At 44.4% G+C, this 17,584-nt stretch overlaps 1 protein-coding gene across 1 annotated transcript; it reads left to right on the forward strand.

Moving 5' to 3' along the window:
* Positions 1-3,804: 3,804 nt before the first annotated feature.
* LOC146772386 (uncharacterized) lies at positions 3,805-17,340 on the forward strand. The gene is made up of 5 exons (XM_085636993.1): positions 3,805-3,921; positions 9,378-9,467; positions 14,933-15,058; positions 16,180-16,267; positions 17,201-17,340. The coding sequence occupies exons 2-5, from the start codon at positions 9,417-9,419 to the stop codon at positions 17,338-17,340; spliced, it is 405 nt and encodes a 134-aa protein (XP_085493119.1). The 5' UTR covers positions 3,805-3,921; positions 9,378-9,416.
* Positions 17,341-17,584: the final 244 nt, after the last annotated feature.

The raw sequence follows: 17,584 nt of genomic DNA on the forward strand, positions 1-17,584 counted from the left end.
AATCCATCATCTGATGCATAATCTGCAGATTTTAACAACAAAAACTGTTTCTAGCTCAAACGGTTCACAAGTTACTAAACACGCAACAACATGTGTTGCAGCGATGTGGAACGCCCTTTGCAAAGGTTGGCTGGTCACTTTTTTGTTGCTTATTGCTATCATTAAGAGTTAAACCTGTACCAATGAGGTGCAAACTATGCCAGACAGTATTAACATGTGTAATAAGCATTGGCAAAGTCAATAGATCTCACCTATGCATAACATAATATAACATGTTGTTCACCAGCGTAGCTGCTGTTCGGCATCGCTAAAAATTAGTAGCGTAGAAGAGAGTGGCGCGGAGTATTGTAGAGTGGAATGGCGAAAAGTGGAGTGGAGTGGCGTAGAGTGGACTGGTGTAGAGGGCTTTGGCATAGAGTGCAGCAGAGTATAGTTGCTTACAATGCAGCATCATAGAATGCAGTGGCATAGATTACAGTGGTGCATCGTAGAGTGCAGTGGTGTAGAGTGGAATGGTGCAGAGTAGAGTGGCGTAGAATGCAGTGGCATAGAGTGCAGTGTTTCAGAGTAGAGTGGCAGAGAGTGCAGTAGAATAGAGTGCAGTGGCGTAGAGTGGAGTATATAGGTGTGGGGTACAGTGGAGTGCTGCAGAGTGCAGCGCCATAGAGTGTCATAGAGTTCAGCAGCAGAGAGTGCTGTGTTGCAGAGTAAAGGGTTGTACAGAGCAATGGTGTAGAGTGGCAGAGAGTGCAATGGCATAGAATGCTGTGACAGAGTAGAGTGGCGTAGAGAGCAGTGGTGGAGAGTGCAGTCTCGCAAAATAGATTGGCATAGAGTGCCGTAACAGAGTAGAGTGGCGTACAGTGGAGTGGCATTGAGTGCCGTGACAGAGTAGAGTGATGTAGAGAGCAGTGGCGAACACTACAGTGGTGCAGTGTAGAGTGCAGTGGTGTAGAGTGTATTGACATGGAGTGCAGTGGTTTTGAATAGAGTGCAGTAGTGTGGAGTGGCGCAGAGTGGAGTAGAGTGCAGTGGCATAGAGTAGATCATTTCAGAGTAGAGTGAAGTGGTGTAGAGTAGAGTGGTGCAGGATAGAGTGAAGTGGTGTAAAGTAGAGTGGTGCGCAGTAGAGTAGAGTGGCGTAGTGTAATGGCGTAAAGTGGTGTAGAATACAGTGGCATAGAGTGCAGTGGTGTAAAGTAGATTAGAGTGGCATTCAATGGACTGGCATAGAGTGCAGGGGTGTAGAGGGGAATGGTACAGACTAGAGCGCATTGGCATACAGTGTATTGGCATAGAGTGCAGTGGCGTAGAGTGCAGTGGCGTAGAGTGCAGTGTTACAGAGTGACGTGGATTATAGTGGTGCAAAGTGGAGTTGCGCACAGGACAGTGGAGTTGCCTAGACTGGAGGATGTGCAGTGTTTGGCGAAGAGTGCTGTGGTGTAGAGTAGAGAGGCGTAGAGTGCATTGGCATAGAGTAGAGTGGTGTAGAGAGGCATTGAGTGAAGTAGAGTGGTGCATAGTAGAGTGAAGTGGTGTGGTGTGAAGAGGCATGGTGCAGAGTAGAGTGCAGGGGCGTAGAGAGGAGTGATACAGACTAGACTGTATTGGCATAGAGTGCAGTGTTGCAGAGTGGTGTAGATTGTAGTGGCATAGCGTGGCGTTGTGCAGAGTATAGTGGAGTAGCCTAGACTGAAATGATGTAGAGTGCATTGGCGAAGAGTGCTGTGGTGTTGAGTAGAGTGGCAAAGAGTGCGTTGGGCCACAAGTAGTTTCTGGAGGCCCATAGGTGATTTTGCAAGCAAGAGTGTGGTCAGCAAACATGAGCGTCGGAACCCTCATGCCTGCAAGACGAGGGGCTTCAATATCACTATTTTAAAAAATCCACTAAATCATTTAAAAACAAGGTAAAAAGGGTGGGGTCAAAACACAGCCCTACCTTACTCCACGCTTGACAGGAATGGGCTCAGTAACCTCACCCAGCCTACCACATCTGATTTGCGCATAGTTATTCTGATGTAGTCTCTCTATTATACTGCACAGGTAATCAGAGATGCCCAATGCATTTCCACAACCAAGTTCTGGGTACCACGTTGAACGCAGTTCTAAAATTAACAAAAATTGGATAGAGCCTACCCTTCTCAAAGCTTACGACCTTCCAGTAGATCAACTGTAGTCTAAAAACCTGGTCAACAGTAGAAGTATTGGCTCAGAAGCCAGCTTGAAGGGGGCAAAGTTATGTTGTTCTCTTCAAACCAGTGCTGAAGCCTGCTTAAATTACCCTGCTAAAACGTTTCTGTGTGGTATCAAGTAGGCAAATTGGCCCATAGTTGGCAGGGTCCAAGGGGCACCCTTTTTGTAAATGGGAAAAATCTCAGCCCCAGCCCACGTTTTGGGAATGCTGGTTCCATTTAAAATAGATTAAAAACCACAGTAAGATACGGTGTCCAGACATCTATTTCAGATAAAAACGGATCACCAGGGACCTTATCCATGCCGGGGGCTTTGCATGGTGCTATATTTCTTATGGCCACTCTTATCTCTGTACACGTTATCAAGGGAAAGTCCTCTGTGGCCCAAAATACAGGGGGGCAGCTGGAAGTTCCGGGACTGGGTCCTCATCTGATTTTAGTTTATATAAATTTGTAAAATGGGCTATCCAAGCCTCTGCCTCAACATTATTGTCAATTTTAGATCTTGGAAAAAGTCCACCTTTAGTCTAGTAAAAAAGGAGTTATATATGTCTTCAACCTTTGGTATAGCTATTTCCTCAAAAGGCCCTGGCTTCAGGGTGCAAAGTGTCTTCTGGGCTTGTCCCACCTTGGTATATATTGATCTCAGGGCCCTCTCGGACCTAGCCACTGCAGACCAAAGAATTCTACATTTATTGGTTAACTTGCACCTCATGTTAAGTGGTTGAGGGAGAGCTAGCTGGATTTGTACAAGTGGAAGTTCCAACTCCACCTCAAGCGCTTTGTGGTCATTATCGAGCCTATCCACCACCATCATGTCCGCTACAAATGGCCAAGGTTTAACATCTAAGAGGATGTAATCATTAAGGCTAGTACTGCCTAGCCCTATTCTATTAAAGGTATGGATACCCTTTCTGTCAGATTTAGTTCTTCCGTTACATGCTCAAATCATGCAATTCAGGGAAAGGGCGTTTATTTGTATCGCCAAGGTTGGCATAGAGTAGAGTGGTGCAGAGTAGAGAAGTGTGAAGTGGAGTTGTGCAGAGTGGAATAGAGTGCAGTGGTATGGTGTAAGGCTGAGTGGTGTCGAGTACAGTAGTGTGGAGTGCTGCAGAGCAAAGTGCAGTGGCGTAGAGTGGATTATGCATGGCGTGGTAGCACACTGCTATTACAGACAACGCATTTTCAACTGAAATGACCATTACATTTGCTTAGACATACAGTTTTACTTATAAAACTATACAGTGCACAACTGTAATGTGTGGAAATGGCATCACCTAGTGTTTTGATTTGCTTTGATCATATTAAAGTATATATTTCCAACACACTTCAGAATTGACAAAAAATGTACTTTTCTAATTCTGATATATTCTGAAATACTTGCACAGTTCATTTAAATGTTGCTGTGTGCTAGACAAAAACAATCCTACCCCAAACCCCACCCCCGTATCCAGCAAGATTGTCACATAAATCCTCTCACTTTGATGTCAGAGAAAGAAAAAAAAAACAAGCTTCCTCAGAAGACAGAGCCTGACATTTGACCTCTGTGTTTGAATCCACAGCAAATGTGACAAGATAAGAACAAGACTTACAGGCTTGATTACAGAAAGGAGCACTTGTGGAAAAATACAAGGAGAGGTAGTGTGAAGCGGCTTTGCTCCTTGGGAGGGATGACCTGAAGCTGGGCGGCCGAAGACAAATAAAGCCAGCTAATAGAAAGCCAGAAAATGTGAGTTACAAACCACAAAGCCAATGTTAAGCAAGAGGCGGGATGCATTCCCAGGGAAGCTTTCTGAACGTACCCAAGATGTCTTTAGCAAACCAAACAGCTGTGCTGTCTGGTAGGCTTCGACCTAAAAAGGGGTATTACGAAGCCAGCTCTAGGAACAAGGACAACGGCAGGCGGGTGGATGGGAGGGAGGGGGGATGATGGTGTGAGGGAGGTGACAACACAATCAATGGCAGGAGGGGGCAACAGAAACAACTGAGGGATTGAGTTTGGAGGGGACAGCACGACAGACAGCGTAGGGTCTGTGAGCGAGAGGAACACAGAGGAGGTAGAAGTACACAAGGGAGAATGCTGAAAAAGACATACTCCAGTAGAGTGCTTAAACACACAGAAAAAAACATAGAGCCAGAAGAAGTGAGCAGTGGAAGGACATGAGTAATGCACCCATTCTTCAGGGGAGGGACAAACACACGAAGAGGAAGGACTACACCGCAAAGAAAAAAAAGCCATGCTTGACAAAAATATCATGATTAAGGAAGCTGATAAAGGGGGGAACATAGTAGTTATGCGTAGCAGCGACAATGAAAATGACATACTATCCCAACTAAGTGATCAACAATGTTATGAACACCTTTCAAATAATCTGATGTGGTCACTAATTGATCACATCAACAGACATCTGAGACAATGGCATGGGCAGGGGCTATTGGATGATACAGAACTCTCATACCTGAGGGTGGATAGGCCAAGATACCCGTGTCTATACACCTTACCAAAGATACATAAGGACTTGCCTTTCCCGCCGGGCAGACCAATCATATCAGGCAATGAAGGACCTACAGAGAGAATCTCAGAATACGTAGATACATTTTTGCAACCCCTGGTTAAAAACCTGCCGTCTTACATACGCGACACAAAACATATTCTGGGAATATTGGCAGACCTACATTGGGAAAGAGACATGACACTAGTCACTCTGGACGTAACTGCTTTATACACGAGCATAAGATGAGACGTAGGCCTGGGGGCTATCAGAAAGATTCTTAATACAAGGTCAGCCAGTACATGGAACCACACCGAAATGGTGATGGAAATGATCGAGCTAATGCTGGATAACAATGTGTTCCTCTTCAAGGAGAATTGGTACCGACAGAAGCAGGGAGTTGCCATGGGATCCAGATTCTCTCCCTCGTACGCGAACCTTTTCATGGGTTGGTTCGAGGAGATGAGGATCTGGGGTCCCATGGGAGCAGAGTGGAATGATTCCATTTTGTACTGGGGCAGGTATATAGACGACTGTCTCATGATCTGGCCTGGCACGACACACAAACTAATGGAGTTTTTTTCTTACCTAAATGACAATGATTACAACATAAAGTTTACTTTTGAACACAGTACCAGTAAAGTGACCTTCTTGGATGTAGAATTATACATTAAGGATAATGCTATTGAGAGCAGACTGTTTCGTAAAAAAAACAGCCTGCAACGCAGTGTTACACGCAGCAAGTGCTCATCCTGCGCATCAAATAAGGGCGATCCCATATGGTGAACTCATCAGAGCCAGGCGTAATTGCAGCTATGAACCTGAGTTTCAAAAATGCAAAACGCTTATGCTAGCCCGTTTTCAGAACAGGGGTTACAAGCAGGACACACTAGTGAAAGCAGAACAAAAGATACACAAGGTCTCTAGGAGAGACACACTGAAGGAAGGCGGGTTGGTGAAACACAAGGGGGACAAAATACGAGTAATTACGGGCTTCAATAATTTTTCTACATTACTGATGCGCAGCCTCAAAAAACACTGGCATCTACTTAGGGCAGACAGAACCCTTAGTAATCACAGCACAGACAGACCCACCATCACGTACAGGCGAGGTGTTACGCTGAGGAACATGCTGAGCCCTAGTTACCCCAGACCAGAAAGGAAAGAGACATGGATGACGCAACGAACAAAGGGTTTCCATGGTTGCAACAATTGCAGTGCCTGCAAATGGGCTTGCAGCCATATAACGGAATTTGTGGGACCTGGCGACAAAACATACACAATAGGTTCCAATATCAATTGTCTGACAAAGTTTGTTGTCTACATAATAGAGTGTAGGTGCAAAAGAAGATATGTTGGGAGTACTATCAGGACCCTGCACGAGAGAATGGGGGAGCACATAAGAGCAGTCAAGCAGGGTGATGTGAAATATCCAATTGCTGCGCACATCTCACAATGCCCTGCACAGGCCACACACAAACGCTTTGATTTTTATGGGATTGAACATATTTATAGACATCCAAGAGGAGGCAACAGGGAGTTGGCACTACGCAGACGGGAGGCACTTTGGATCCTTAGACTGCGCAGTACCGAACTGGGACATAATGTTGACCATGAGCTTCATTACTTTTTAGGCAACTGAATGCACATGGTCGCAATAATCTGTGCTTTATGATTATCATAATGTGGATCAGCGAATAATCAATTTTAAAATGCTAACATTTATTGTAATCTGTACCATGACTCTCCAAGATTGAGGGACTTATGTCGCCAAGTGACAAAATAATGTATGATTTTTCTCCTATGCTTGGTTATTACAATTTCCTATTTGGATTCTCATTTTCCTCTAAGATGGAAGACGTTTATACTTAGCTTCACTTGAACACAGCCACGGATGATCGACATATGATCACAAAAGGAATTAACACACCTCACCTTTCAGCACCGTGACCATTTATAGACAGCCTAGGGTACTCCTTAGATGGTATTCTCCTTAAGTGGCGCCATTTTTTCCTACATCAAAAACCACTCACATCCCTTCATAGACAAAAAGCCATTTCACCTGTAGTGAAAGAACTTTCCTCATCATCTGGTGAGTTATAGTTGAAGGAGCGCGTGGCAGCGGCAGGTCTGTACCAAAAGGAACAGGGACAGAACCGACAAACAAATCTTGATGAAGGAATCGTTTGAAGGAGATGGTGGTATGGCTACGTGAAATCAATGTCAACTGTCAAAAATTTCCATTTTGCACCATACAACATATCGTGGTTCCGCGGTCACATACTGATCCCACCTTGGATTAATCAAGCCTTGGAGCCAGGCAGAGGGATGATTCCTCCAGTGATTCTAAGCACTATATATTTCAAGAAAATAAAGGGTTGTATCCAGTTCAACTCTTTTTTTGGGTGGGGTTCCAGCACTGGACTGGCAGGTAGGTAGATCCCAGTAGTGAAACAGCTGATGGGTCAGGGATACTACGTCAGGACTGGGGAAGTTTAGTAGAGTTGTGTGTGTGAGAATATGAATATTGAAAGGGTGCGAGGTACTGTAGAACAATTTCAGGGAAACGGCCACTACAACGCGGCTGTTTCCACGCACAACATTAACCACGCATGCATTACAACACATGCGTGGTTACCACGAATAGCCTTTACCACGCATACCTTTACTACGAAACACGTAGTAAAGGCATGTGTGGTAAAGGCTATTATTAAAAAAGGGGGATTGGGGGGTCTTCACCCCCCCCAAAAAAAACATGCGAAAAAGAAGGGGGCTTGGAGGGGGTCTCCCCCCCCCAAAAAAACTCACCTGTTTCCGTCGCAATGTGGAGGCAATCGGCGTCGTTAAAGGAAACGGAAAGACACTTCCGCTTCCTCTTTACGGCATACAACGTCACAACGGAAGAGCTTGAAGAGGAGAGGTCGAGGAAAGGTAAGGGGGATTTTCGTTTTTAAAAATGTTAGGGATGAGGGGGTTGTGAAGAGATGGGGCAAATTATTAGGGTTAAGGGGAGGGGTATTTGATAAAAGGGTTTGTGGGTGGGAATCAGGAGCAGTTTATAGAATTGGGGCAGGGATCGGAGATAACCTTTCCCAAAAAAATGCTAATAACATGCATAGATTTACAACGAAAATCGTTGTAAAAATATGCGTGGTAAACTCATTTTCGTGGTAAAGGTTATGCGTAGTAATTGCATTTGCGTTGTAATGCATGCGTGGTAAAGGCATGCGTTGCAACGGAATGCGTTGTAACGTCATACAACCACAATTTCGTAGTGCGCTAAAGATCAGTGGAGGAGTCACAGTACTGGAATGAGGGGTGCTCTACGACCAGTGCTGAAAATGGAAATATAGAAATGCCTGTAGGTAGCCACTACCAAAAAGACCTGTTTCTACCAAGAACTGCCTGTACCCCCCCCCCCCCTCCCCCCCCCCCCATTACAAGTAACGCACCACTGCTGGTGCTCTCCCTTTCACATTAATTAAAGTGCAGGTACTCAGTACCTACCCATTTAAAGCACTGTCTAGGACAAGACAGCCTCAATAAAAGTGCTGCCCCATACCTATTGGGGTCCCTGCTTTGTAATGGGACTACATCACCGAGAGTGCATTTTTGTAAGTGTGTGTATTGTGTCAATCTTGAAACTTGTTTTCGAAAGTGAGCACATCTTGTCTGGGGATTGGAGCACCCCTTACAAAACAACCCTTCGATTTAATGACAGATATTTGTAAACGTGACATCTCCGTCCGTGTCAGCCACCCATGAATGCACGCCTAGCTTTCCTTTTATGAAGCGAGGCTCACCCGACATGTCAGTACTGCGCAATATGTGAGCCAAGACTACAACTCCCAGAATGCATCAGGTTGTCAAAGAAAAGCCTCCGACCAGTGAGCCAGGGCTGGTGTAATTGAGGCCGGTGGCAATTCTAACTCGTTCCTTTACTTCCCTTTATTCCACCCCCACACCAGGGCTACTTCCCCTACAGCCCCAGTCAAGAAACTGTGCATGAGACGCCCATATTTATTTCTATTATTTATTTCAAAACGCTATAGATATACGCCTCTTTTAAATGAATGATCCGAGGAGAAAAGGGCCCATAATGATAAGGCGAGTCCACTCCGAGCCGCCAGAATTCCACTTTCGTGGCTGTTACCTGCCCACCCTCTGGTACCCAGAAGCCTCCGGGAGATAGAAAGATACTGTCTCCATCACCCGAACACCACGTGGCCAATAACAGTCTCCGCTCTCACTCTGGAGCCAATCAAAGACACCTGGATTGTGCGCCTGGCTGAGCTTCATCCCTCGAGCTCCCACCTGCCCCCTCGCTCCCGCCAAGATCTCAGGGAATCCCTGGATTGGCCAAGAGATTGTCACGTGACCGCAATAGGCGCGTCATGTAATTACCATAAAGCCTCTGATTTGTCCTAATGTGGCCACGTGACCAAAGGCCGCACCTGCATTATAGATTTAAAAATGGGCAGAGTGGGTTCTCCACTTCTCTCTGTTTTCATTGTGCTAGTTGGTTTGTATAACAAATGTGTGGGGTTATGACCGTTTTATTTTTAGCTGTTGTTTGTCTGCTCTAAGTATTATCTATATGCTTGTGTCGTTGCTCTTCGTAGTTTTATGGAGTGCCATTACTTATTGAACGTTCCTGGGTGATTTTGGTGTCCGTCATTTTCTTTTTTTGTAGTTTAGGCTTTTCATCATCTTCAATCGAAGGCGAGCGCGGATGAAGACAAGACGGAACGGTTTTTCGGAGGTGGGTGCGCGAGCGTTGGGGGTGAGTATTTGTTTTGCATATTTTATTTATTTTGCAGTTTTCTATGATCGGTCGGAAGATGTCTAATTTTGACCATTATGTGTGAGAGGCTGTAATTCAATTGAAGTCCCAGAATCGACTACTGCGTTCTTTTATTTGTCTTGTAAATGCTTTAAGTAAACGTTAACTTGTTCAGAACAAAGCGTTTTAACGTATGTTTAATCCATATGCATTACGACTGACCGTCTTGAGGTGTATGTATGATTGCGAGGTTTATTTAAAAAAAAAAGTGATAAACATTCTCCTCTGTCAAATGTTTCCCTCCGCCATCTCCCGAAAATCTGTATTTATGTTAATCTGGGGTAATTTATGGTAGGATGACTTGTCAAGGAAGTTTTACACTTTTTTTTATTTTTAATAAACTCCAATGGTATAAGTGCTATTTGGAAGAGACGGATTGGCCTAGGAATAGTGGAGTTCTCTAAACACTTTATCAAGTGAGTACTTTGGTAGGTTATATTTGAACTTCTAACTAGCGATTGCACTGCAGCTGTGTTGTCTGGCAAAGAGAAGAGTGAATCTCCGGGGTGTGAAAGATTGCTCTCTTGAAGCTTGCAATGCTTGTTGTGGGAACCTGTGAGGTGGAAGAGGGGACGTTTATACAGCATTTGGGCTTTAAGCTGGTGGGTGGGCATTTTCATACGGGTTGTTGCCTATTAATGAATCGGTTTCATGAGCTTGTACTGTACAGTAATGCATTTTGGTATAGAGTTTGCTCCCCAGGAGTCTGGCTTTCAGGTAAGACGGCAATGTTAGTGTCTTAGGATGCAGCTCAAGTGAGGAGGAGGGTGGCTTCTGCAAGGTTATTTATCAAAAGGTACACACTACTTGGAGCACTGGGGATTCAGTTAGAGGAAGTGTTCTTTATGGTTGTGGGAGATACTCTGCCAACTGTGTCCTGGACTTATTATACTCTTCAAGAGGAGAGGATGTGGCGTTCGGGCCAGAGCTGCCAACTTTGCAACCAGTTTTGAGCCTGGGTGTCGCCTCAGCATCCTGTGATTCTGGGCAAATCGCTTCATCTCCCTGTGCCTACCAAAAAATGATTCTGTCACTGTGTAACATTACTGGTGCGCATGTAAACGCTCCAGTAGTTTCTGATAGAGTTTGCGCTACATAAAACTGCAAAAAAAAATGTGGAACTCTTGAGTTTAATCCCACATAACAGTTTTTAGCAGCTGTTGGTGGTCACGGTCTCCTGGGTCGGCAGCTGCAAGATCAGTGCAATTCCTTAGTTTAGGTAGTTTTGGGTGTTAGTAAGAAATATTCCTCGTTTCTGTCCTGCTTTTGACCAGTACAAGGGGCCACCGTTGGTAGGTTCTTTATGTATGGGGCATATTTCTTTCTACTGACGAAAGGGTTGTCTGGTATTCCAGTGGGAGCGCTATGTTGAAGCGCCATCTTTTTCTTCTAACTTCTTATTTATTTTATTTTTTTTCCATGCAGGCCTATAGATAGTTTTGTCTTCTGGAACTTCTCATTATTTTAGTGAGTACAGGCCACTGTTCGAGGTGGGGATGTAGCGGGATGGTATTTTCTCCGCTAGCCTCTGATCTGCCGGAAGGTGGTCTTCAGTGTGGGGGGGCTCAGCTGTGGCCTATTTGCTTGTACACGCCCCCCTTCCCTCTCCAAATTGAGTGGGCTGTTTTGGCTTGAGTTTGCTTTAACTCTTTGTTCTCCTCTTTTAGGTTTTTGCAGAGACGCAGTGATCGAGTTGGTACACCATGGTATACTTTACATTGCCAATTCCAAGCCTTAGTTTCTTTGGCTGCCAGTCCTTTGATGGAAGTTCTGGTCACTGAGTTCTTCCCTGGTTATCTAGTGGGTCTTGACTGCGGACAGGACTCCACGAGTGACCTCTCCTCGACCGCTAGTAATCATCTGCTAGCTGCTTTCTCTTTGCAATTTTGATTCTGCTTGTTTATGTGGACTATACACAACTAGTGTACTCCTTGACTTCGTAGAATTCGGTGTATTCCAGAAACTACTAAACTGTTTGAGCCTAAAAAGCGTACCACTTTCTCGAGGCTAGACAATCAGACCAGGGAATAAATTCAATCTACATCCTGGTTAAAGGATGGACTTACCCACTTACAGTTAAGTAAACCTTTCATTGCGCTCCTGCCTTTTCCTTGGAATCTGTCAACCGAACTACCACCAGTGTGATAAAGCCAGCCCCACCTCAAACTTCTCGCTGCCCCCATGTGTCGCAGTTCATAGCTGGGATTCTACCACCCCCTCATTCTGAGCTGCTCTGTGAGCGGGTGGCAGCTTTTGACTTGGATCAGGGACTTTTAAAAATAGAAATTTAAGGGAAGGAATGCTACTACACTTTACACTGTAGGTCCTACACATTTGGTTCATGATTAGGGCCTGTTGTAACAGTTGCTCCATGTTTGCAGTGCTCGTTTACAGTTTTTGGGGGATTACTATTATCTCGTATCACTATCAGCTGGTTTTTAGGCTGAAATCGATCCTGTGCTCCTCACTGTGAAAGCCACGGCCAGTTGTAGAATTGAATGCTCCAGATGTAGCTTTCCCTAGCAGCTCTTAATTGAAGAATGGCTTCATTTGAAGGTAAGTAGCTGTGTCCTTTTCTGTATTTTTTTTTTATTTTCCCTGTTTCTTGTCCCCTCTAATATATGGCCGCGACTACATAAATTGCCTTAACTATTAGAAATTTCTTTGCAGAAGGCTGAATGCTATTTATTTAGCAATGTTCTGAAGGTGCAAGTTGGCCCATATTGCTTCCCCCCCCCCCGCTAGTGTGTATTAATGCACAGTACCCACAATGTTAAAGCGCCTATGTCTGTGGGATGACTGCGGTCTGACTCGTTTGCCTGTGCTGAATACAGTCACAGTACACTTGTGATATGCTCACCGGTTACTCCTTTAGTCTACTGCGTGGATTCCAGTGACCATTCTGTGCTCCATGTGGTGCATTGGCTACCGCTTGCTCAGTCCCACAACCCTCTCTTCTGTCCCAACCTTTTCTTCACATTGGTTGTAGGATTCGCAGTCTTTCTGGTCGCCGCACAAAGGATACAACTAGCAGTTCCTCTGAGCTATGGGATTATATAAAGGAATGTTTAGGGTCTCCTATGCTTTCATGTGTAGTTTCAGTAGCACTTTTAGTTTTGGAAAGCAGCATTTTTCACAAGCTATTGACAGTCCTGAAAGTTCAAGTTATTAGATTCGACCTTTTGTAGCGTGATAAGTGTAAACTTATTTACGTCCATTTTCTAGTGTTCTACCCTCTCCTGGGCACCTTACCCTCGTATGTGCATTTACAGTTATCTCTGAATGCTCCTTTGGGCTGTTATACGCTAATGTTGTGGCTGCACACCATCTTGACTGTGCCAGATTATGTGACTATTGCCTTGTATCATTTGGAACATCATTTTAGCCTAGGGCTCTGGCTTAGCTTGAATCTTTTAATGGCTTATCTAGCAGATCTAAGCACAGTCTTCCAGCAAGACCATCTTCCCCAAGCTGCGTGGTTCAAGATTTGTGAGATCGTAGGATTACACCTGCATTAGTCCCGCCCCCCCCTCCCCTGCGGCAGTTTTAAAGTTCTTTTCTACAGTTTAGGGTAGTTGACATTTGAGTGGCAACTGGAACTCTTGGGTAATGGGGTGTCCTGATTAATTACTTCTGTCAGTTTTTGTTTCTGTAGTTATTTTCCTAAAGCGTTTCTTTCTTTGGCACTTTATGCAAACCCCTGTATCTTGCTACTTCGTACGGTTTGTTGGTAGTCAACCGCCCTTGTTTTTCCAGTTAAACTCTACACATCTGCTTAGTGTAGAGATCGGCTTTTCCTGACTTTAAACATCCTGCATGGCTCTGATTTACGTTAACTGACTTGTGGGCAGAACGTTTAACAAACCTCCTCAAATAGCGTTTTTGAAATTTTGTGAGCGCAGCGTCCATGTTGCGGCCTTTTATTTGAATTGGCGAGTTACTGCCGCCTTGTTTGGCAAAGGAAGGTTCAGTGTCCAGCTAGCGCCATTGGTTCTAACTAGGCCTATAAATGGCAAATTAATAAATTAAATTGAATACCAGTGTAGTCCTTTACTAGTTCTGTGGTCTCTATAGCCAGCCTTTGCACAATATCCTTGCCACTAGGAGATGGTCTTCACTTTTGATTTAAAGTTTACTTGTAAACCATCTACAGGAACTTTGAGCCCCAACCCACTGACCTTGGATGCCTCCCCCCTCACAAGCCACTGATTGCATGGGGACAGCGCATGACACCAGCTCACAACACTCAATCCACTCGGGAGCACCCACGGACCCACTGCTTTCTTCAACCTGAGGCAATGTTCTCAATTGCCAGCTCTGCACCATCCTCACCGCATCCATCGAATAACAGCCTTTCCAGACTCATGGAAACATGCAGAAGTCAGACCCATGTCCAGGCAAGATGCCATTCCAAGATGTAGACACTACTACAAAGCCCTCCATGACGTAGGACCAGCATTTATCAACCACCCCTTGAACTTCCACCAGCTTTCCAGAGACCTCTGCTCTGCTGCCTTCAAGCGTGCACACCGCATATGCCATTCCATCTCCTACCTCGGTGCCAAGTCCTGGAATGTTTCTCCTTCTCGCTGGTGGAATTTATGAAGACTCTACCTGGCTTTTCGACTGAGCCCAGCAGCCTAGTGCTTGGATACCCACATGGGTGATTAGCAGCACTTTACAAATACTGATTGCTTGTTGCAGCATGGTGACTGCAATACTTGAATGTGCCAATTAAGGCTGCCCAGTCCACAATTTGAGCTGCTAGTCTCCCGTGCGGGATGGTGAATGGAAGTGTGTTCTGCATCAGTCTTTTAGATGCAAAATATTTGGTTGTTGAATACCACTAAGATGGGTAGCTGATACCCGCTGAGTACCAACAGAATTTTTGCATTTTGTTACAGCATTTATAAAGCCTCTTGTCTTTCTCCTATCCGTGTGTATTCCCACTTTTTCTACCTTCTTATTTCTTATTTCTATTATGTGATGACTAAATTGAGAAAAAGTGGCTTTTTTTTTAAAGCCCGACCTCAGCACTGCAGCCGGGCCCCATGTGGGCACCAGTTTTGTTTTGGGGCGGTGTCCATGTGGGTAACCCGGCTGCAGTGCTGACGTCAACTGAGAGGAGGCAGAGATTGGCTCTGGTCTGTCACCTCTCTCGAGATAGCCTGTATTCTGGCACCCAAGGGCCGCATAGAACGCCTCTATTCAGGCATCTTGCAGTGAAATCTACTCCAGTCACTGGAGTACCACCCCCCCCATGGCAGAGTAAGAGCTGCTACCTTTTGACACTTCAAGGCTTTATTGCTGGTGCAGTATGCCCAAATATGTGTCTCCTTCCTACCTGAAGATATTGGATTCTCCACTTGAGATTTGTACTAATTTGTCGTTGCTATCGATTACAGATTTCCCACCGCTTTAGAAGCAGCCTTCTGCGTCTTGGTGCTGCACCAATTCCTGAAGCACAGATGGTGGTGAAGTTGCCTACATGTCTGCTTGGAACTTATCAAATTAAAGCTTCAATATTCCAGGTAAATCATGGGTTTATACTATGTTAATTATTGGTAATTAAATCTAAGGTCACTAAATCATGGTAATCCAATTTTAAGGCTATTTAATTCAAATTACTAAATGACTCAATATTTTGGGTTGAAGAGGGCATTCTTTCTGCAATCGAATGTACATGAACAATGGGGAAACTGCCAATGTTAAATCTTAGTTTAATATGCTATTTACTGTTACCAAAAAATGCATTTAACAACCTGTCTATAGAACCGGACTGCATTTTTATATGTTCCTGAAAACTGTGTTATCTAGGGGGAAAAACTATGAACCTTGCAGAAAACTAAAGCACTGTTTTTCAGGATTATAATTTAATCTATACCTAGTGTTTGGTAAATGTTTGTTGGTTGCTTTCTATGAAATGGGGCATGCCATTCACCCCGGAGTTATAACATGAAATTTTTCTATAGCCTTATAACAGGGTTCGTTAGGTGTGTGTGGAGAGAGATACATAAGTGTGTATGCTAGTGTCTATCCATAAGCCTGAGGTGGAAGTTGAGCAGGGTATGATGTGGGGAGGTGAAGATTGTAGGCTGCAGTAAGGTCTGATGGGAGCTTACAACTGTGCCCTCGTGAGTGCCTCTTCAGTTAGGATGTTCTAATTTTAGTCTGCCATCTTAATATGGTGGATCTAGAATGTGTACCTTGCTACAAATGGTGCTTGCTGCTTCCTCACAAGTGTACATGCGGGGGGGGGGTAGTGCCTAAGATCAGTTTGTACTCTGAGGTTTGTATCCAAAATGTGACGCAGAGTGCCATTATTGCCCATGAGAATTATTTAAATTGTGTAACTTGAAAGGAAGTACATGGTATGTAAACATGTCCACTAAAGTGGAAGATATTGGTCTAATCTCTCTCCTTTCTAATTCTGGCATCTGAGCACTTGAGCACTTGAGTGCTTTTCTTGAGACTTGAATCACCCTTGGAAGGGGGATAAGCTGGTGCACTAAGACTAAGTAGTCCTTGGCTGTTGGCACATTTTGAGTGAATACCCTCTTAAAGTTTGCAATTGGTATAAAACTTGGGCCTAAAGTCACTAACTGAACAGAGGTCTTGTTGGTTTCGGATCCTAATGTTCTGTTTTCCGCAGCCTTCTGAAGCTGACCTGGTGTTACTCAGTTGTCCATTCTGCTGTGTGAAGCCTGTTTTTGCATCTGACTTTGCCTGCACTATTAAAGGTGAGTTATGGGTTCATAAAGTGTATAACCTGCATGATACAAAAGTATGTGACTACATTTGTTATAGTAGTTTTGATCGCTGCCTTCTGAGGTGGCTGCATGAGTTAAGTAATATTGCTGGGAGGAGTACATGTTGGGTGGGTTGGAGAATAGTAAGTATCGAGGTTAGAGTAGTTTACGGTGCCATGAGAATACATCTGATCACTAACAGGTGTCCTGCGCCAAGTCTGTAACCTCTGGTTGGTAAATCTAGAAGGGTTTAATAGTCCAGACCATGAAGGTGTACAAGACTAAGCTTACTTTGTGAAAACTTAGAAAGGAGGGATGGGGGATATTTAACCATTTGCACAAGTCTCACTTGCTTGGCTAAAGCTTTAGCAGACTGCAGGAAAATGAGGAAACTGGCAAAGGTGAAAGGGTGCATAGAAAGCATCCTTAAGTCTTGTTGGAGGAGCAAACAGGAACTTTAAACCTGGTCCAATGCTGATACATGTGTTCCCTTGCAGAAGACTCCATTCATCTTACATGGCTTGTCTGTCTGCATGTAGGGTTGTAGGCGTCATAAAAATGATGCAGCTCCCAGATGCTGTAAACTGTTTGCAAAGGGTAGCCCAGCAATGAATTTAAAGGAGTCAAGTATACATATGGGGGGTTGTGTGTATGTATACAAGTGTTCTTGAAACCTCAATTTAGAACCAGCTCACCTGGCATTGACCTCTGCATACTCCTTTTCTACTTTCCTTGAACATACTGGTGTGCTTGGGAGGGCCTTCTCTCCATTCTCGGTTAAAGGAGTAATATTACCTGTTTGGTTTACAGCAGAGGGAGAAGTAGACTTGTAAAGAATCTGTTAGTCTTAGTTGATTTTTAGTTGCTTCAACATCTCTGGTGGCTGTTGCTGTCCTCACTCATGTTCCTTTTGTTTTATTGTAGGTGACTCTCCTCCCACAGGAAGCCTCTTGGAGGAAATATTTGGTGACCAGACCTGGTCTTATTTCCCAGCTTCACATTATTGTAAAATAAAGTATTTAAATTGCATTATTGTGTCTGTGCTAATTTTGAGAATGGGATAGTGATCAATGTTTTCTCAGAGGGGCTCTCCTGTGGGTTGAGTGTTTGCAAATGGTGTTCAGGCCCATCTTTAGGAGATGGAATAAATCACTTTCTTGTGATGGGTAGGGACTTAATTTACAAAATTACTCCTCCCATAAGTTTCTGCCAATGCAAGCTGGCTATTAGAATTGGGTGTTAGTTGGTTGGGGTGGGGGGAAGGGGATTGAGTTGTTGTGCTCTCTACTATTTCATTACATGTACAGT

This window comes from Triturus cristatus, chromosome 12, assembly GCF_964204655.1.
Source record: "Triturus cristatus chromosome 12, aTriCri1.1, whole genome shotgun sequence".
NCBI classification, from domain to species: domain Eukaryota; kingdom Metazoa; phylum Chordata; class Amphibia; order Caudata; family Salamandridae; genus Triturus; species Triturus cristatus.